The sequence below is a fragment of the Ochotona curzoniae genome, unplaced genomic scaffold, assembly GCF_017591425.1.
Source record: "Ochotona curzoniae isolate NIBS_2020 unplaced genomic scaffold, NIBS_Ocur_1.0 scaffold_4506, whole genome shotgun sequence".
NCBI classification, from domain to species: domain Eukaryota; kingdom Metazoa; phylum Chordata; class Mammalia; order Lagomorpha; family Ochotonidae; genus Ochotona; species Ochotona curzoniae.
The window spans coordinates 5,725,461-5,745,364 of NW_024467119.1; the positions used below are offsets into that span (position 1 = coordinate 5,725,461).

General features: G+C 58.2%; 1 protein-coding gene across 1 annotated transcript in view; it reads left to right on the plus strand.

The window, feature by feature from the left end:
- Positions 1 to 2,589: 2,589 nt before the first annotated feature.
- KIT (KIT proto-oncogene, receptor tyrosine kinase) overlaps positions 2,590 to 19,904 on the plus strand; it is a 64,195-nt gene continuing 46,880 nt past the window's right edge. The window contains exons 1-3 of the mRNA XM_040967093.1: positions 2,590 to 3,225; positions 3,310 to 3,490; positions 3,576 to 4,007. Of these exons, the coding sequence (XP_040823027.1) occupies positions 2,590 to 3,225; positions 3,310 to 3,490; positions 3,576 to 4,007 (1,249 nt within the window). The remainder of the gene's footprint in view (positions 3,226 to 3,309; positions 3,491 to 3,575; positions 4,008 to 19,904) is intronic.

Genomic DNA, 19,904 nt, shown 5'->3' on the forward strand with positions numbered 1-19,904 from the left:
TCAATTTGAACACTTTCTACAAGGTCTGTGGGAGCTGGAAGCTTAGAGTTGGCTGTCTGCACACTAGCACACACTCATGGGTGTGCACACACATACACCCTTGAGCCATGGTCACTTTGGGTCCTTGGATCCAGCAGTCTGAACCACTTACCATCCCCAGATTTTCCCATGATACGAGCCAAAGTCCTGTGGTTTGCTTACGCCAGCTGGACCACGGTTTCTACAAGTTACAACCAAGAGTCTACAATGAGGGGGAAGCATTGTGGCACAGTGCTTAAGCCATGGCTTGCAATGCCAGCATCTCTTATGCAAGCGCTGGCTCCCTGCAAAGACACCTGGGGAATCAGCAGAGGACAGCCCAAGGGACTGGGTCCATGCCACCTGTCTGGGAGACCCAGACAGGATTCTGGGCTCCTGGCTTCCACCACATCCAGCCCTCAGCATCGGGGCCATTGTGGGACTGAGTCAGAGGATGAAGATGGCGTCCTCTTTTTGTCATTCTGTCATTCTGCCTTCCAACTAATAATAATAATAATAATAATAATAATAATAATAATAATGTGTTGTGGTACAGTGGATAAAGCTACTGTTTGGGATGCTGGCATCCTACATGGCACAGGTTTGTGTCCCCTTTGCTTCTCTTGATTCGGCTCCCTGCCAACGGCATCTGACAGGCAGCAGAAGGTGGCCCAAGTGACTGGGGCCATGCTACCCACGTGGAAGACCGGCATGAAGCTCCTGCTTCAGCCTGGCTGGCCCACGGGGGCCACGGTGGCCACCTGGGAATGAACCAGCAGGTGGCAAATCTGTCTCTCCCTCTCTCCCTGTAGTTCTGTAAAAGAGGCCCAAAGCAATTATAAAAACAATAACATCCATAAACTCGATTCACGAGAGGCCTAGCACTCTCAGGAGATGCAGCCTAGCACGGACTGGGGCCCAGGGACATCTCCCAGGGGCCACCACTGCTCCGTCCCGTGGATTGCTCCCTGGCAGGCAGTCCGCAGGCGCTTAGAACCTGCAGGCACAGGCCCAGCAGCAGCCGCTCTGCAGGAGCTGGAGGCCCCGGGGTGCACTGGGAAGGGGCTGCTTCTCTCATCAGTACAGAAAGCAGTGCTGCAATGACCAATAGGACCAAACCCGTGAGGGCTCCCTGGAAGCATTATTGGGTCTGATTTGGGGGTGTGTGCGTGTGCCCCCTGCTGAACTGGGAACCCCCAAAAGCAGGAGGGGATTTGGTCAGAGGTGGTGTGTTGTGTGCTGACTTGGTGCCCTGAAAGAACAGTCCCACGCCGCTCCCTGGGGTGGGGTGTTTTTTCTTTCCTTCTGTTAGTGGCACTGTCTGGCCTAAGGATTAAATTGCAATATGGTCTCTTTTCACCCAGTCTGCCCGAGCCCTTATCCTCCCAGGATCAGTTGATTGAAGAAGAAAATTGTAAATTTTCTCTCCCAGGCATAATGTGATTTTAACTTAGGGATTTTTCTTTCTTCCCCTGCCACCTCTCACTTCAAAATGGATTTGGGAAATCAACCAAGATCTGGGTACCTCAGGCTCACCCTGCCTGGTCCGAGGGCGCGTGCTGGGCGGCAGGGAGGGCGGCAGGGAGGGCGGCTCCCATCCTTGACTGTGGGGGTGGGCCTGTAACCCCCCCCCCCCACCGCCAGGCCTGCCCCGTGCCACGCAGCAGGAGCTCCAACAAGGCTTGATGAACGAATACATAAATAAATCCAAAGAGGCAATTATGCACATTGATCATCTCTGATAATTCTGAAGTGATTAGCTTTAAAAACCACTTCCCTTAGCCCACCCCACTCCCACGGAAGAGCTTTCGATGCCGTAAGAGGTGAGGGAAGGCAGGTCAGGGGTGAGTTTGCAGTCCAGGTGTGTTGTGTCTCGTGATTCTGCAACCTTCCCCCCGCCCCCTAATGGATTCCACTCCTAAGCTCTCCGGGGGGAGGGGTGCGCGTGAGGAAGTGGGGGGATGCTTTATCTCTCAGAAGACCCAGCTCGGCGGGGCTCAGAATGGGAGCTCCAGTCCCGGCTCATCCCCTCTCAGAGCCACGCAATCCTGGGCCGCTTTCATGTCTGCCAGAATAAACACATCTGCGCTCTCCACCTGACAAAGCTGAGTGCGAGCGCGCAGGAGGCCCGGGCCGCGCAGGGACAACCCGCACAGGTGCGGCGGCCGCGGCTTTCCAACGGCGCTTCCTTCGTGGGAGCGCAGCAGCGGGAGCCTGGGCAGAAAATCGGCTTCCCCTGGGCTAGAGACAGGAACAAGGGCGGGCAGCCGGGACTCGACACTCATTTGCAACCCAGGAGGAGAAACCGCACTCCCCGGGGCGCACCCCTGCTTCCCGCCAGCCCAGCCCTCACGACACCCGGGGGGCCAACGGGTTTACAACTCGGAGGGGAGGGGGCGGCTGCGGCGCCCTGGGCGGGGCATCTCCCGGGTCTCGCCGAAGTCCGGGGGCTCAGGGCGCGCGTGGCCACGCCCACCCGAGGCACCCAGGGCGTCCCCACGAGCTCCCGGGCAGGTGAAGACACTGACCATCAAGGAGGACCCGCGAAGCCCGGCTCGGCTTCCCGCCGCGATGCCACGCGCCATCCCTTCCACCCCGGAACGTGGGGACCCCAATTCCTGGCCACTGCCCCTGCACCATCACCGCGAGCCCTTGGCGGCGTCCAGCCTGGAGCGTGTGCTCCCGGGGCCCGCGCTGGACCTTACTGTCTGGGGAGCACCTAGCAGGTGCCGGCCGCGGCCCGCGGGCAGCAGCCCCCCTCGCTCCGGGGTGGTGACCAAGGCTCCGGGGAGGCGGGGTCCAGAGCGGGCGGCGCCGGCGACCGCGGGGCTCCCCGCCTTCTCACCCCTGCCCCCGAGGGCACAGCCCCCGGCCCAGCCTCCACCCCCGGGACTGCGCGTCCGGGCGGCGGGGGTGGATGGGGCGCGGGCGAGGGAGGGCGGCGCGGAGGGGGCGCCGCGGGGCGTGGCCGCGCGCAGGGGGAGGGCGCGGGGAGGAGCGGCCGCGGCTCGGCGCCCGCGGCTCGGGGCGCCCGGCTTGGCGACGCGCGGTGCACTCGGGCGGGAGCTGGAGCGCGGCACGGAGCTCGGCTCCCGGCGCAGCCGCCGCGATGAGAGGCGCTCGCAGCGCCCGGGAGCTTCTCGGCGTCCTGCTCGTCCTGCTCCGCGTCCAGACAGGTGGGACTGCGCCCGGGGCGTCCGCGGAGAGGTGGCTCGCCGGGCTCCCGGTGCCCGTGCGTGGCGGCCCCTGGACCCCTCGAGCCCGCTCCGCCTCGCTCACCTGCGCCTGTAGCCCTCCGCCTCCGAGCCCGAAGTGCGGCGGGGATGGTGGCGGGTCTTCCGAGAGCCTGGGCAGCCGCGGCGCTCAGGCTCGCGGGAGGCTGCGGGCGAGTTTGCGGTGGCTTTTGTGCCGGCGCTCGGCTCCCGGCTCGCCCCGGGGAGCGCGCTGTGTCTCCCGGCCAGGCGCGGCGACCGTGGCTGCTTCCTTTTGTTAAAAGTTGCGTGTGAGCGGGCGAGCGCGGGGAAGCGGCACTCCGTCCCTGGCCGCGCCGTGGGCAGACTTGGAGCGCCACTTCCCCGCGCTCGCCTTCCAGTCGCCGGCGCTCTTTGTGCCCGGGACCGGGCGCACAGGAGACCCGCTGCCGCCTTTGCTGCCTCGCGCGCGGCGCCGCCCGTGGAGGCGAGCGGGGAGGGACGCGGCGGCGCTTCTCGCCTCCGGCCCGCGGGCTCGCGGCTCTCGGGGCGGGGACCCCGGGAGCTTTGGAGGTGGCAGCGGCGGTGGCAGCAGCCACCGGAGCAACTTGGGCAAGGGCGTGTGGAGAGCCGCCGCTAGGTTGCACACTTTTGGCTTTTGTGATTCAGGAGGCTCGCCCGTTTCTTGGCTGCCACGCGCCCCGGAGCGGCCGGAGGGTGCACGGACTCCCGCCAAGCCCGGCCGACCCCGGCCGCCTCGAGGCGCCCCGAAACCCCCCTGGGCGGCGGGTGTGACCCGTAACCGCAGGCCCCAGCTTCCTGGCGGGGGGTGGGGGTGGGGAGCGGGAGGTGACTCGGAAGCTTCTTCGCAACGCCTTCTCCCTCGCGGCGTTCACCCTCGTGGGGTGCCTGGAGATGGGGTGGGAGGTGGCATGGAACTTTGTGCAGGTGCACCCCGGGTTCTCAGCGCTTTGGGGGAGCGCCCGCACGGGGTGGGGGGCGGGGAGGAGCCCTCAGGTGCAGGAGGTTTGGTCAGACCGCTGCCTCACCCCTCACCCCTGCTCCTGACCGGGGGTCGCCCTGCCGGCGGGCCGCCCCCCTCAGCCGCGCTCTTGCCCAGGCGGTTGGAAACAAACGTGCAGACTATTTTGGGTTGCCTTGGTGAGGTCAGGAGAGCAAAGGAGTCAGAACTGGAACCGGGCGCCCCAAGGAGGGTCACAAATAAGCTATTGTGAGACTGTCGGCCCCTGAAGACCCCACACACAGTGTCCGGGACGCGGGAGGGGTCGCCAGGGCTCACCCGCTGGTGTCCTTGGTGGAAGCGATGTGTTGACCTAACGGGAGCGCGCGCTTGCTCGCTCTTGGTCGTTTTGTGCGTTGGTCCTTGTGGCGTGCGTGGGCGCGCAGGTGTGTGGACTGGCTCCGAGCTAGCAGGAACGCCAGAGAGGGCGCCCGGACTCTCAGGCTTTCCAAAACTAAACGATTCAATGGTTTCCCTTTTCTTTGCGAGTCGCCCCGTTTGGGCGTAAGGAGTATTCGGGTCTGGCTCCTAGCTAGCACCCTGTCTTGGTCTGTAGGCACCCAGCCCCGTTTGTTTCTCAGGCGGCCTTGGGTGGGGCGCATCCTGGGGTGCGGGATTCCCTGCACGTTCCCTGCAGTGTCCCCACTCGACCTTTCCTGACCCCTGGCCTGCCTTCCCGCCGCCCCTCCCTCAGCTCTCCCAGGCTGCGTTCAGGCGGCCAGTTTGCCGCCAACAGGATGAACCTGCGAGGATAGTGAATCATGCCTTCTGCCTTGTTGGTTCCTGCACGTGCGGTCCTGGGCAGCAGCTGGCCTTGGTGCTCTCATCCTGCTTGGAATAACAGGGCGGCGAGCGTCGTGGCTGTGCTTGCTGTCACTGCAGTTTGTGGAGTGCCTTGTGCTCTTGGGGGCTGTAGGTGCTGTTGGTGCTGTAATCCCGAACTCTGGGCAGGGCAGCCCAGGAGGAGCTGGTGGGTGCCTAGCCCACGGCCCAGCGTTGTGCTCCATTGTAAGCAGTGGCAAGAGCCCTGAGACCAGCTTGGGACGGCCGTTTGGGTGTGCGCTGGCTCTGCTCTCACCTGATGCCTCCAGCTGAGTGGACATGGTTTAATGAGCACAGACTCGGGGCCAAGTGTTGTCAAAGGTGCTGGGAGTACAGGCTGGCCAGCTGGGCTGCCCTGGTGGTGCTCCCGAGGGAAGGGAGGTAGTGGCCGAGGCAGGACTCCTTACTGTAGGGTGGGCATTTGGTCCCAGGGTTGTAGTCAGGTGGTCTCCACTGTCCACCCCCCCCCCCGACTCCAAAACATGGGCTTGCTAAGTGTGCAGGAGAAGGTGCCCGTGGCGCTGACGCCGTGGGCCATGTGCTTTCTCAGCCCCCGCTGACCGCTCCCAGCCCTTGTCCCCATGAAGCACTGGACAGAAATGAGCCAAGTGCTTGTGAGCCTGCCCTGACGCCAGTTTAGGTACAGATGTGGCCCCGTGATGGATTTGCTGCTGTTGACAGCCGTTAGAAGTTACCCCAAGGATTCTGACTCATTTCCTCACTTCCCCGCCAGCCTGCTCCAGTGTGCATGGGGGAGGGGGCACGGGCAAGTGAGTGGAATTGTGAGAGCTGGGCTGCGGGGGCTTGGGGACCCCATGACGCACAAGGCCAAGGCTACTGCGAGCTTTGGGTTACCAGGTGGCAGGCGAGGCCGCGCGGTGCTTTGTTGTGCTGCGTTTCAGGGTTGCATGCTGTTTGCTTGCGGGAATCCAGGACACGGGATTTCTCGTGCAAGGAGAGGTGTTTTCACAGCTGTGAGTCCAGAGTGAGGCAAGGGGAGTCCGATGCTGGGCTCTGTGGGGAGTCGAGGAGAGTTAGGGGTTAAGCCTGGTGGGGGGGGTCTGACTTCTGACCTCCTGGGATATGACATTGGGACCCTGGCTCATTTTGCAAGGTGAGACTTGGGCGCACAAGCTGTGCCTGCAGGAAGCTTTGTAAGGAAACAGAGGAAATGTTCGCAAACCTCTGGAAGAGCCTGGTCCCTTCCGTGCCCCCGGCTCCTCTGGTTCTTTATGCTGTATGTTGGTCTGCTGCCAGCCCTTTGGCGATGGGCAGAGGTCCCAGGGGAAGGCAGGTGGGGCTGGAAGGTGTCCATGGAAGGGGCCAGTGGTCAGCAGGCAGCCTGGCCTGATAACTCCACCGCCTTGGAGTGAGCCACTTTCTGATCACTCCCTTTTGCTTCCTGGTTTGGCTATGGACTTGCTGTGTGACTTTGGACAAATTACTTAACCTCTCTGTGCTGGTCAGCGTGTTGAGATACATACACACACACCAAAAGGTTGTGTGTGTGTGTTTCTGAATTTGGGTATGAAAACAGAAAATATGATTGTTTTTTTATTCGGGGGAGCTCTCCCCGTCTCTAGTTCCCTCCCCGTGGCCCGCAGTGGCCCAGGTGTGAGCCTGGAGCTCCCATCTGGGGCTAAGGGAGCCGTTCTCTGCAGCCTCCCAGGACACATTTGCAGGAAGCTGGGACCCAGGGACCCCAAAACGGGATGCAGGCTTCCCAGGGAACATCCTAACCTCTGCACCACACACCCCAACTTGTCCAAGGATGCCCCACGGTCGTACTATGTGGTGATTGGCAATTAGGAATTGCTGTTACCCTCTAGTGGGGATGGTGCTTGCCCTTGACACAGGCTCAAGAAGAGATTCTTATGTCCAAGGGGCCCCCAGTACTGGAGTGGCTTCTCTGTATAAGTCGCCCTCCTGCTGCCGATTCGCATTTGCCAAATGCCCTTGGCCGGGCCGCACACTCTGACCTTGGTCTTGGGTTTGCTGTGGCCTCTGATGCGATTGTTGGATCACCTGTGTCAGAGCTGGGGCAAATGCTGACCCTTCTGTCTCCCCAGAAGACCCCCACGGGGTCGTCGTCTGAGAATTCTGTACTCAAGGGCTGGCATGGTGTGCCCGAGCCACTCTTCTGAGGGGTCTCCGTTGCGTGCTTGCCTTCCCGACAGCTCCGTAGGTTGTGGCTGCTGCTCTGTTAGTACTAGGGTTGGCAGCGTCAGCATGGAGGGTGCGCTTTCTGCCTCTTCACCCTGGGCTTCAGGCCGTCCCGGTCCTAGCCGTGCTGGCTGGGTGATCTAGAGCTGGACAGGAATGGGGCTGACCCTGAGGACAGAGCGCTCCTCGTGGGGCACTGTGCCTCTGCCTGCGGCAAGCCCAGTGCCCCTCCCGGAGGCAGCGTGCGCCTCACACTACCGCGTGTGTTCCATGTCAGCCTGGTCTTGTGGGGGAAAAAAAAAACATTGTAAAATCAGATTATGTAGGATGTTGTAGTTTTTGGTTTGTTTTGGTGTTGAGATTTATACCTTGGCTGTGCAGATTTTTGAAGAGTCCACGGTCAGTGTACTGGTTTCTCTCCCGAGTTCTCTTTCGAGTTCTCTTTCGTTTCGTTCTTGGCTTCCTTTCCACCGCGGGAGGTCGGTTCTGGATGGACGCGCGGGGGACGGGGGAGTGTGTACGTGGTCACTTCCTGCAGGTGCAAACACAGTGGGTCCTGGAATCCCCGCTGCTGGCCAGAGTAGGCACCGGGAGGCCAAGGGGCTTTTCCTGGACCACTCTTCCTGAGGGGCCACTGCCCTGGCCGGACACAGGAAGTGTTGGTTTAACGCTGCTACTCCTGGACTTGGCGGCTGAAGACGCCGGGCCAGCGTCATTCTGGTTCCAGTCCCAGCTTTCCGCCTCCTGAGAAGGCAACGGAAGATGCCCGGAAAATGCCCGAGGGCTTGGCTTCTGCCACCCGTGGGGAGACCCGGAAGAAGCTCCTGACTCCTGGCGGGGGCCTGGCCCAGACTAGGCAGCTGTGGCCAATTGGGGAGTGAGGACGGAAAGATATTGTCTGTTTCCCCTTTACCTTTCGAATAATAAACTCCTGGACCACAAGTTGGATGTTTTAAATGCTTGGTAAACACATTGGGTACCTTGAAGATCTCTGCATCACAAGGCTTTGTGCCCACAGGGGCGATCGGGGAGTGAGGGGTGAGCTACCGACCTGGGCGAGAATTTAAACTCAGTGTTTGTTCCTCTGGGTTAGGCAGGTAGCATGAGGGACCAGGGCACTTCGAAAGTTCACGGGCATTAGAATTGAGGAGAGCCTGATTTGGTACAGAAAGTTCTAGAATCTGCATGGCTAAGTTAGTACTATGCATGCATAGACTTCTTGAAGTCCCTTTGTAACAGAGTATCCTTCTAGGAAACAGCAGTTTAGATTACTTTTTGCCTCTCTTTTATTCAAGATCTTCTTTCTTTATTTGAAAGGCAAGAGTGGGAGAGACAGAGCGCTCTCTGTTCACTCCCCAAATGGCCACGTTGACCAGGGCTGGGCCAGGCTGAAGTCTGGAGCCAGGAGCTCCTGACTGGGTATCTGAAGTGAAGGCCAAGCACTTGCCATCTTCTGCCTCTGTCCCAGGCATATTGGCATGGAGCTGCATCAGAAGTGGAACAGCTGGGACTCGAACTGGCCCTCATAGACTGCTGGCCTCCAGGCAGTGGAACCGAGCGCTGTATCTGCACCGCCAAGGAGGCACCTGTCGGTTTGTAGCTGGGGCTGCTTCGAAGGCAGCTGTGCAAACATGGACTGACACATTCAGGAATCCTTAGAGGATTCCAAGGTCTTCTGTTTGGGGTGCTGAGGCCTTCAGAGGAGGCCTTGGCCCCATCCCTGAGGAGGGCTCCGGTGTGCAGACTGCCTACCACCCTGTCCTGTCCTGCTTTGCTGTGAGCCGTGCCACCAGATGTACCAGGGGCACGGGTTCTGTGGGAGCCTTCCAGGGGCGCTGGTCAGGATGGCCAGCCCTGGTTGGAGCTGGCCGGGACAATGGGGCAGCTTCCGGCACTGTGGGCTGCAGCGGTAGTGGACCTGGCGTGAGGGAGTGTCCTTCACTCGGCCCTGAGCTTTGGGGGCCTTCTGTATGTGTGGGGATCGGGGGCATGGTTGAGGTTGAAGCAAGCAGGGCCTGTGTCATTGCAGGTGCGCGGGCTAGGGCTCGTGGCGGGCTGGCAGGAGCCAGGAGCCAGGGCAGCTGGGCTGCAGGAGGGGACCAGCCCCGGGTGCTGTGGTGGTTCATGGATTCTTTGTGTATCTGACCTTCAGCAGAACAGGCACAGTAGGGGATGGGAAGGAAATTCTTCAGGTTTGGGTGGTGGAAGATTGACTTATATGGAAGGCAGAGCTACCGAGAGAAGGACTGGCACAGAGCGGAGGGCTCTGCCATCTGCTGGTTCACTCCCCAAGAGGCTGCCAGGGCTGGGGCAGACCCAAACCAGGAATATCCTCTAGGTCTCCCACATGAGTGACAGGGGCCGAGGACTTGGCCATCCTCTGCTGCTTCCCCAGGCACGTTAGCAGGGAGCTGGCTGGGAAGTGGAGCAGCTGGGACTCAAAGTGGAGTACTCTGCTGTCGGAAACCGGTAATGCTGGTTGCTAGGAAAATGGTTTGAAAGTAAGTTTTGATGGTTTTTTTTGGTCAAGGAATAAAATGGATATTTTGGGTGTTGGTGATGACATGGAATTGATGGCAATTCTGAGAAATAAGCGCTTGGAAGGCAACTGGAAGAAATCGGGTTTGTGCTGTGTGGAGGAGGCGGGGTGAAAGGCAGTGTAACTGTTGGTAGTATGTGGGGGAAGGAAAGGACAAAATAAGGGTAAATTGCCAGGAAAGAAACCAGGTTTAGCTTTAGTTTTTGTTTTTAGCTGTAGAGTTGGAAAGCAGGGGAGATAGCTCATTGTGTGAAGGAGGCTGGTTTGGGGCAGTGTCCTGGGATAGGGAAGCCCCATCAAGTGCCCTTTGGGGGCTTCTGAGTCCGGGGGAGGGGCGGGGGGCAGTGTGAGGCCCTCCGGGACGGATGAGCACGTAGAGCCAGCTGCAGGATCGCGGGGTTCTGGGGGGATGCTGAGTAGATTGGAAACGGCCAATCGCCGGTGAGGGACGTATCACAGGAGGGAGACGGGGCACTGTGTGGCTCTGTGATCTTGGGGCTGAAGAGCCTGCTGCCGCCTCTTGCTGAGGTCCCATCTGTCCTTTCCCCTGCTCATTTCATGGTCATGGCTCCAGGGCAGGCCTGGGACCAGGTGCTGGTCCAAGGGGGGCAGGTGGTGGAAGGAAGCCAAGTGGCTCGCCAGCGGCTTCTGGGGGATGATGCCACGGCGGCACTGACCAGAGTGGCCACCGAGGCAGGGTTCTGGGACCCGCAGGAAGGTCAGGGCTGCTGGGTGGACCCTCGGGTGGTAGGATGGGTGAGGTAGGATTTGGGCCACCGGTCTGTGCCCATCCCCTACTGCCAACTTGGAGAACATGGGCATCCAGGTTCTGGATTCAGACTGGACTGGGGTGAGACTGATGCCCACGTGGGCCAAGGGCTGCCCCAGGGAGCTTCCTGCACAAACCAGTGATTTAGCTCAGCAAGACTTAAGTCTCTGGTCATTGGACATTGCAAGTTCAGTGTCATCAGGCACATGGACTTTTTTTTTTACTCCGTTTATTTGAAAGGGAGTGACACAGGCATTTTCCATCTGCTGATTTCACTTTCCAAATGCTGGCAGAAGTTAGAAGCCCAGAACTTGGCCTTGGTGTCTGGAGCGGCTGGCCAGGACTCAAGTGCTTGAGCCATCACCTGCGTCCAAGGGTGTGAGACGCAGAGCTGAGATATTGGGGTGTGGGTGTCCCAGATTCTGCTGTGCCTGATGCTTTGAGCTGTCTGGAAGGCCCTGGTCTCTTACTCCTCACCTTCTCTTAGCCCAGCCCAGATGATGGATGGACCTGTGGTAGTGGCCAGAGGTGGCTGTAGAATCTGTGTTACCCAGTTTTCCATATTCAGAAAATATCAGACCTTCTACTGAGTGGCTGGGAAAGGCATGCTTATGTCAGCGTGTTGGTTAAAGCAAAAACAGCAACAAGCAAATGCCACACCTAGAATGAGGACCTGTCTGATTTCGGGAATGTCAACCTGCTGCCAGGCGGCTGGGGATGGGAGGGTAGTGGTTGTGGTGGGTAGAGTTGTGCCATTCCCCAAGTGGCCACAGCAGCCGAGCTGGACCAGGCTGAAGCCAGGAGTCAAGGAGCCGGATCTGGAGCAGCCATGTAACTGGCAGGGGCCCAAGCCAGCTTCCACTGTACTCTCAGACACACCAGCAGCGAGCTGGATGGGAAGCAGAGCAGCTGGGACTTGAACTGGCACTCCTAAGGGGTGCTGGCATGGCAGGTGTGGCTTAGCATGCTGTGCCACAATGCTGATCCCTGATAAACGCCTTGTTGGCAGGTAGGAACAGTGGGAAGGGGAGAGACGCAGTCCTTGAGTGTTGGAGCAGCCCATAGAGGCGCAGTGTCCACCTTGGTGGTTACCCAGGCGACTGTGGCATCTCAGAGTTGCCGGGGACTCGCAGTGATCTACAGAGAACAGCCCAGGTGATTGTTTAGCCCAGCAGTTGCTGGGTAGAGTTAGAACAAAGGAGGGCGGATCAGAGAGCTCTGCAGGTGCGTGTATCTGTGTTGGAAGACGTGTGTGCAACCTCGCACGGGAGCCCTTACTTCTGCGGAAACTGTTTCCCAGAGATTTCCAAGGTGCCAGGTGGTGGGGAGCATGGGCTATCTGTTTGTCTACTTGGGTAGGGTGCGCGCAAAGGAAAACACGATTATGTTTAAGAAAGTCCAGTAACTGCTGGAGGGGGGATGGGTACCTAACGTGATAGGAGAGTTTAGTTTGTGTCTTGTTTCCAGTGCACCTGCAGTCTGCTTTTCACTTCAGTGGCTGAGGTTGCGGGAACGGGGCTTGCCAGGGTGGTCAGCGTCTGGAGGGGGCGTGTTTAACTGGTGGAGCCCCCGCTGGGCATCCTTCATCGGGTGATGTGCACGGGGGCAGCCAGTGGCAGTGGTCACTTCTGGCTCTGCTGTGTGTTTGCGGCAGGCAGAGCTGCTAAGTTTTTAGTTGAAGCAAAAGATGCGCTACGTTGACGAGAGAGGACCTCGCCTCCCTCACCCCTAAACCCTGCTTTGTAAGATGCACTAGCACATATAGAAGGGTCTGCCGTTTTCTTTTTAAGGAGATCTGAAGGTGTTGCCTGATTTGCGTTCCAGCATTTCCAAGGGATGTTGTTTAACAAGTCATCCTAGTTTCGAACCACTCCCTGGACCATGCTGGCCTGGGAGCCGCCAGGTGGCAGTGGTCAGCGGGGCGGGGGGGGGGGTAGCCCGGTTCAAGGTGCGTCAAGCTTCTATAAGTGTGGGACTGCTCCTTCTGGAATGGTCCAGAAGGTTCTTGCAGTCTGGGTGGGTGTCAGGAGTCCACGCCGGGGCTGGGCTCTGCCTGAATCTTTCTGAGGACTAGGGCACTTGCAGCGCTTTTTATAATTCTTTGATCTTTCTTGTGTTAAACTCTGTTGCAAAGACTGTGCTACACCGATAGCTCTTGGCATCTGACAATGCCATTTCGGTCTTTTTTTTCTTTTTTTATTTTTTAGGGTTGATTTATTTGAAAGGGTTACAGAGACAGAGGAACACACAGAGATCTTCATTTACAGGTTCACTCTCCAAGTGGCCAGAACAGCCAGGGCTGGGCCAGGCTGAAGCCAGAGCTTTATAGCAGCTTCCCACATGGCCGGCTGGGGCCCGAGTCCTCGGCATCTTCCACTGCTTTTCCCAGGGAGCTGAATCAGAAGCCAGTGTCCCATGGGATGCAGGCGTTGTAGATGGCTTTACCCACCATGCCACAAGGCCAGCCCTATCCTTGATTCCGTTTGCTCCTCCTGTAACAGCTGGCTACCTCTTGCTAGGGGGCGGGGGGCAACCATGGGACCAGCATAGATGAGGCACGGAGCAGCTGAACCCACTGCTCCCTGCCAGCCCTTCTGCGCACCAGCGGCTTAGTCTGGGGTGGGCATTCAGCTCTGTGGCTGAGCTGCCCGTGTTCCGTGAGGGCCAGCTCCAGCTCCTGACTCCAGCTTTCCTGCCGATGTCCACCACAGGGACACCTGGATTGGGTTTTCCACCCTGTCCCCGCCAGCCACTGGGGACACTTGGGGAATGAGCCAGCAGATGGGCACTTGTTCACTGTGTCCCCCCCCAACCCTGTCCAACAGACACAAAACCCCAAGAAGTCTGTTCTACAGACAGACGGTCACCTACTGTTTGATCCTGACTGCGTGCACGCGTATGTCCAGCTGCCAGTCCTGGCTGCCTGCGTGGTGTAGGAGGCAGCTTCCGGGACCCGTGCACATCAGGGTGTGGTCTGTGTGCTCTGGGTCAGGCTGGGGGCAGTGGGAAGACCCTTGGCTCAGCTGGCCTTCAGCTTGGTCTTGTCACCCAGTGCTGGCCGTTTCCCTCCTCCTGCACGGGGCTGGTTCCTCAGCCCGGATCCCCAGGTGTCCAGGCGTCTTTCGACACTGGCTGCTGTGGGCTGTGCGAATGTTGGGTGGTCTTTGCCCGGGTTTGTGTCTGTCCCATTCTGCAGTCCTGGGATTCCTGCCCGCTTGCTCCCCTGTCTGGTTGCTCTCCTGTTAGTGCTCCTTTTGCACGCCTTTATTCCCCTTGACTGCCGATTCCTGCTTGTCGTCTCGCCCATTTCATTTCTCTGGTTTGTGCGTGGGATTCTGATGAGTTCTCCTTGGTCAGGAGGTGCAGGGCAGCCTTCCTAGCGCCATGCGCCTTGGGCAGCTGTATGTCCGTTCACCCCTGTTGTGTTCTTGGGTTCCAGCAAGTTCTCTTCAGTGTGGGGCTTTGGTCTGGTTTAATATGTAGGTGTCAGACCTCTGTCATTCTAGAGCATGCTAGCGTTCTCCGGGACATGGTAGCAGCACATTCTAGAACATTTTGGCATACCCCACAACATGTTGGCACATTCTGAAACATGCTAGCACAATCCCTTCTGCCTTACTTCCAGTGCCTGTGGCTGGTCTTAGAATGGCCGGGGAAACTCTTCAGGGATTGCCTGGGGACCTGTGCCCACCTCTGCCTCCGCTTTCCTCGGGCTGGTAGGGGGCTCCATCCTGACCTGGTTCTGTGATGGGGTTGTCTGTGGGTATGGGCCGTTGCTCCTGACACCACCCACCCTGCAACCAGCAGTGTCTTTCTGGAGTTGACGCAGTCACATTTGAGTAACTGGGTAACCTCTGATCCAGCACACCACACCCGGGAGTGGAGTGTCTGAAAGGTGACCGCTCTAGCAGCTATCTTTAGAATATATTCTCCCCCAAAAGTCATGAACATGTGTTCTGGATACAGACTTGACCTGTTCCTGTCTTCCAGCTGAGCGGCGTGGAAATAAACTCCCCAACTGTTGTTCCTAGTTAGCTTGTTCAGCTCATTGTTCATGACACGGCCCAGGGTCGGAATCCAGAGCGCTCTGCCGAGCAGCTGTTCCTGAGATGAACTGACGGGAGGCCCCAGGCTTCTGTCCTGCTTGTTTGGTGCAGGATTCCTTGAGTTGAAAAGACAAGGTGCCTGTATAGGCTTGGAACTTGCTTATGCAGATAACCTCATTACTTCCTTAGGTGATTTTCTCTCTGTTTACCCTTCCTCCCTCCCCAATAAAATTTGCATATCTCTAATTATAGCCATTTGGGAAAAAAAAAATGCTGCCAGGGCTTGACATGATATTAATCTAGATTTCCAAAAATACAAAATTTCCTTCCTCCAACATGTTTCCTCCAATTGGCCATTGATTTAAATTACATACTAGAAGGTTGCAATTTTAGATTTGGCCTCTTTTCTCTCCTGCTTGGAGTGTGGGCTTGGCCGTTAAGAATGGCTTGTCCAGGAGAAGCAGCTTGGTGTCTTACTCTGAGTGAATGTTGCCCAAGAAAAATTAAAGGGAAAAGTGAGCTCTCATTAAGCAAATTGACGAATGTTGAAACAAGTTTGAATAAAGCAATTTTGTCCATTAGTGTGCTTTTAAACCAGTGCGGTTGTTTGGGTCCAATTATTTTCCCTTTTGTTTATTCCCATGTAGGATGGTGCAGGATCGGCGATCACAGCAGCGGTCTGATTAGCGGCCTGGGTCTTGGCGGTGGCAGCGGCCCCGATGTCTGCACGGGCTGGGGCAGAGCAGGCTAGGAGAAGGAGCCTGGTGCTGGCTGCGCCTGGGCCCTGTGGACCCCTCACGGAGGGCCCTGCCCAGGTCAGCCGGGCTGCTCTGACAGCCTGCGTCCACCGCCTGCTAGTGCGGGCAACAGATCGACAGATCCCTGCCCCTGGTGTCAACATCCTGCAGGCCTGTCGCTGTGCCTGATGACTGCTGCCATGCTTCCCACTTCAGAAGCTTGGGGATTCGAGAAATCTGTGCCCGGGTGTCTGCCAACACTTGTCGGGGGGGACCCAGTGTGAGGCCCTGTTCTGGGTGTAAAAGCCAGGCAGATTTGCTCACTCAAGAAAAATCTGTTTGCAGGTTTGCTGGGCGCTTCAGGATGCAGCGTCTTGGCCGGGCTGGGCTTCCTCATGGATGGGTGTCCTGGTGTGTGTGTGTGTGGTGGGCACAGGCGAGCAGCCCTGAGGGAGACACCTGGCATTTGGAGAGCCCGGGCTGTGTGCCCAGTGCTGGGCTGTGATGGGATAGGCTCCGTGGCTTCCCAGGTTTCCTTCAGGGCAGACGGGGCTGCGGGTTTCATCCCTTCCATCAGACTCCCAGAGACGGATGAGCTGTGCAGTTAAAGCCTGTCTTGGCCCATCCAAGTCCTCCTTCCTGGGGCTCTGCACCCGGCACCTGCCCAGCCTTTGCTGTCCTTGGCCTGGCTCTGCACTTCAGGCCCCACCCAGTACCCTGTGTTGGCAGGCCTCTGGGACCTCCCACGGCTGTAAGGGCCCTTGCTCGAGGCACTGTGTGTCTTTCTCACTGTCCACATTATACTTATATGATTGTGTACTGACTGGCTTAATGCACACCCTGTGGACGAGATGGGGGTGCCCTACTTGCTCTCCTGCCACCCAGGGGCCCAGTGTGGAATGAAGGTTCGTTCAAGACCTGTTGGGTGCACAGGTGGTAGCTGGCCATCCCCATGTTTACCCTCCGGTCCCCAAGGCTGGTGAGGTAAATGTACCCACCTTTGATTGAGGATCGCCTCAAGTTTAAGGACCACCTAGGGGAGCTGGACTCCTGCAGACCGGGCCCTGTCCAGCGGCCATGGACTAGCTCATCCCAGTTTTGGTTTGTGTCCCTGTCAATGAAAGTTCTTGGAAAGTGTGGGCTGTGGAAAGACCAAGAGGTGGCTGCTGGCTTCTGATTGCCCCAGCTCCGGTCATCGTGGCCATCTGGGGAGTGAACCAGCAGATGGAAGATCTCTGGCTCTCCCTCTCGCTCTATAACTCAAATAAAATCAATATTTTATAAAAATGAAGGAAGTGTAGCTAGGTCTCTAACCCAGGATGCTCAGCTGGCCATCTGTCGACCATCTGTGAGTAGATTGCTGTGTGGCCTTCTACAGACCGTGCTCGGCATCCTTTTGGGAACCCCTGGTAGGTTAGCACACGAGGTGAAATGCAGTGAGTCTGGGGACAGAAGCTGCCTCGCTGGCTGGCACACTGGACCAGCAGTGGGTGCAGGCACCTGCCATGGCCTGTGCTTCGTGTGGACTTCATCACTGCCCCTCCTGGCTCCTGTCCTGGCCCTGCCCCGGGCAGGCTGTGTGCTGTGTCCACCTCTCTACTCTCCCAGGCTCCCCAGCACAGCAGTCACAGCGGCCGCTGCAGCATCCTTTACCTGGGGTAGCAGGTCCCTGTGAATTGGGAGGATTGTGGAGGTCAGAAGTTGAGTTCCCAGGAGGTCAGGGTTGCTCTCCCAGCCTTCCTGTTGCCCTCCACCCCAGTAGACTGCCTGGCTGCTCTGATTCCCGGCCTGTGTGCATTATGTCGCTTCTGCTTCACCTGCTTACCCCAGCTCGGAGGCCCCTGGGTTTCCAAGGCTCGCATCCTGGATCCCATGTCTGGCCTTTCAAGGGTCTGAACACAGTTACAAGTGTGCACAACCGCTTGGCTTGGGAGAGCAGAGAGCATTTAGGACCTAGACAAAAGTTGTGAGTCTGCAGACCTGGAACACCGGGCCCCAGCCTGTGCTGCAGTTACTGTGTTTCTATGTTGCTTTTTGTTTTTTCCCTCCCCTGGACCTTTTGAGATTGCTAGCTTGCTCCCTCCTGCCCTCTCCGACAACTCTCAGTAGAATTCATCCTGATTTTTTTCCCTTTTGCTTAAGGCTTTTGCTCCCTAAGGAAGCTGGGTTGGAAACAGCAGCTGAGATGGCCTCTTTGCAGCACCCCAAACCTGCATCCCCTCCTCAGGCAGAGGGGGACCAGGGCGGACGATGAGGGGGCAGGGGCAGCTCCTTTAGCCCGGGGTGGTGGGCAGATGGAGGCACACGTTCTAGTTTAGTTATTTCTGCTTGCCACCAACTGCCTGGATTGTTTTTTTTTTTTTTTCTTTAGTTGTTATCACTTTTTTTCTTTTTAAACCACCTTTGGTAGAGACCAGCTCTGTGGCTGGGGAGTGACATGTGAAAGGAGAAGCAGGAAAAAGAAAAAAATAAAAATAAAAACAGCCTCTCTGTGCCGGTAGGGGAGAGGAAGGGGAAGAACAGTTTCCCTTATCTGCTAGGCCAGGAGCTGCGCAGCACTGCCTGGGAGACGCTGTCCAGTCGCCAGTTACCACGCAGAGGCCCTACAGGGTCTGTGCAGGTGCAGGGCCTGGTCGTCTTCCTGGGTGTGGGCGCAATGCCCGGGGGAGACGGCCAGCAGGCCAGAGTTGACGGCTCAGCAGGATGGCCCTGCCCAGCAGGATGGCCCTGCCCCGGTGTGATGGCATGGTGTTCAGCCTGGGATAGGAGGCGAGTGGTTCTGACACGTGCAGCAGTAGGCACTAGCCTGGGAGGTGTTCAGTAATGGGATCAAATTAGGGGGCTGCCTGCAACTGTCAGGTCCGTAGAGAAAGGGCGGGAATCCTGGGGAGGGGGTCTTTGGGGGTCTTTGGGCAGTCGTAGAACAGCTACAGTGTTTGTCTGGGGAGTGGAAGAGCCCCCGAGCTGGTGGGTGAGCTCTGCAGAGCAGTGGGAATGGGCACTGCACCTTGGCCTCACGCTGTTGAGGCCCTTGGTGTTACGTGTGACATGTTATGCAGGCTTAAGGAATTCTCACGTGTCCTGCCTGCCCCATATTGTCCCCGTATTGCGTGCATACGTACGCAGAGATTGTACGTGTCTCTGGTCACCAGGTCTGGTCTCTGAGTCAGGAGGACTTGACGCAGTAGAACCAGAGTGCAGACGGTCCTTGTTTATTTCCCGAAGTTTCTGTATGTCAGGTTCTAGCATCCCCTTGGAGGAAATAATGAGATAGTGACACCGGCCTGCACCCCCAGGCTTGCCTGCTGCCTGCCTTGCAGTCCCTGCATGTGCTGGGGTAGGGCAGGTGCTGTCACAGCCTCTCCTGCCTGTGTGTGGCCATGCCCCGAGCCCGGAGCCCCACTGCAGCTTTGTGCTGGCCTGTGACCTGCATCCTGACCCCGGCCTGGCCCTCCTGACCTGCCAGTTTCTCTTTGTTCTCAGTTCTCTGAGTCAGGCAAATTAATGTTGAAAGAGGGCCAGAAGCCCCCTCCCCGCAAAGCCTGGGCTTTGTAGATGGCGAGACCCCTCCCCGTGTGAGTGGACAAGAAGTGTTGAGTGGGTCCTGGACGTGGTGTCGACTCTAGCTTTGCTAAAACGTGTTTTCCAGAAGGCAGAGCGTGCAGGTCTGTGTGCTCAACCCCACGGGCCGGACTTGATTCTGCCCCCTCGCTGGCGGGGGATGCACCCTCCTTTGTGCCCGCTGACCTGGGCCTTATCTGCCTCCGCAGAGGCCGCTTCCCCCTCCGTAGGCGTCTCTGCTGGCTGAAGGGGAAGTCCTGCTTCCTCAAATGCGGGGGCTGTGCTTTTTTGGGGCAGGGGTAGAGTGAGAGTAGGGGTCCACCATCAGGGGCTCCTGGGAAAGCGTGGGAAAGTGATTCGCAGAGAGCCTTGCGTCAGATTCCACCGGTTCAGGATGCTGGTTCTCCAAGGCAGGTGCCAGCTGCGTGCCTCACGTCTCATGAGCATGGCTGCTGCCTCCCGGGCAGCTGCCAGAGCTTTTCTAAGTGTTTCTCTGCCCCCACCCCCTCCCCTGGCACAAGGATCTGGTGGGGGTCCCGGAATCTGAGTGTTCAGGTGTGCTGCCTTATTTTTCAGAGGATTGGGCACCTTGTCCTGGGGATCCACTGTGTCTCTGTGCTCTGGGCTAATGATTGAGAGCCAACGGGTGCGGCCACCCATGGGACTGAAACTGCACAGATGCGGGATAGTGCGGGATAGGCCGGCTCCTCCCACGTGGGCAGAGTGGGGTTTCTGTAGGTTTCCAGAGGAGCCCTGGGACATTGGTCTTGGGTGTGCTCTTCGGAGAGCAAAGCAGCTGTGGGGTGACCTTGTGGGAGTCTTGTCATCCTGGTAGAAGAAATGAGGCCAGGGGATGATGGCGTGGAATTCAGGGGCCAGCATTGTGGTGCAGCAGGTTAAGCCACCACCTGCAACACCAACATCCCTTATAAGTGCCAGTTTGAGCCCCAGCTACCCTACTCCTCATCTAGCACCTGTTAGAGTCCAAGGGCTTGGGCTCCTCTGCCCACATGGGAGACCTGGTGGACTGTCAGGCT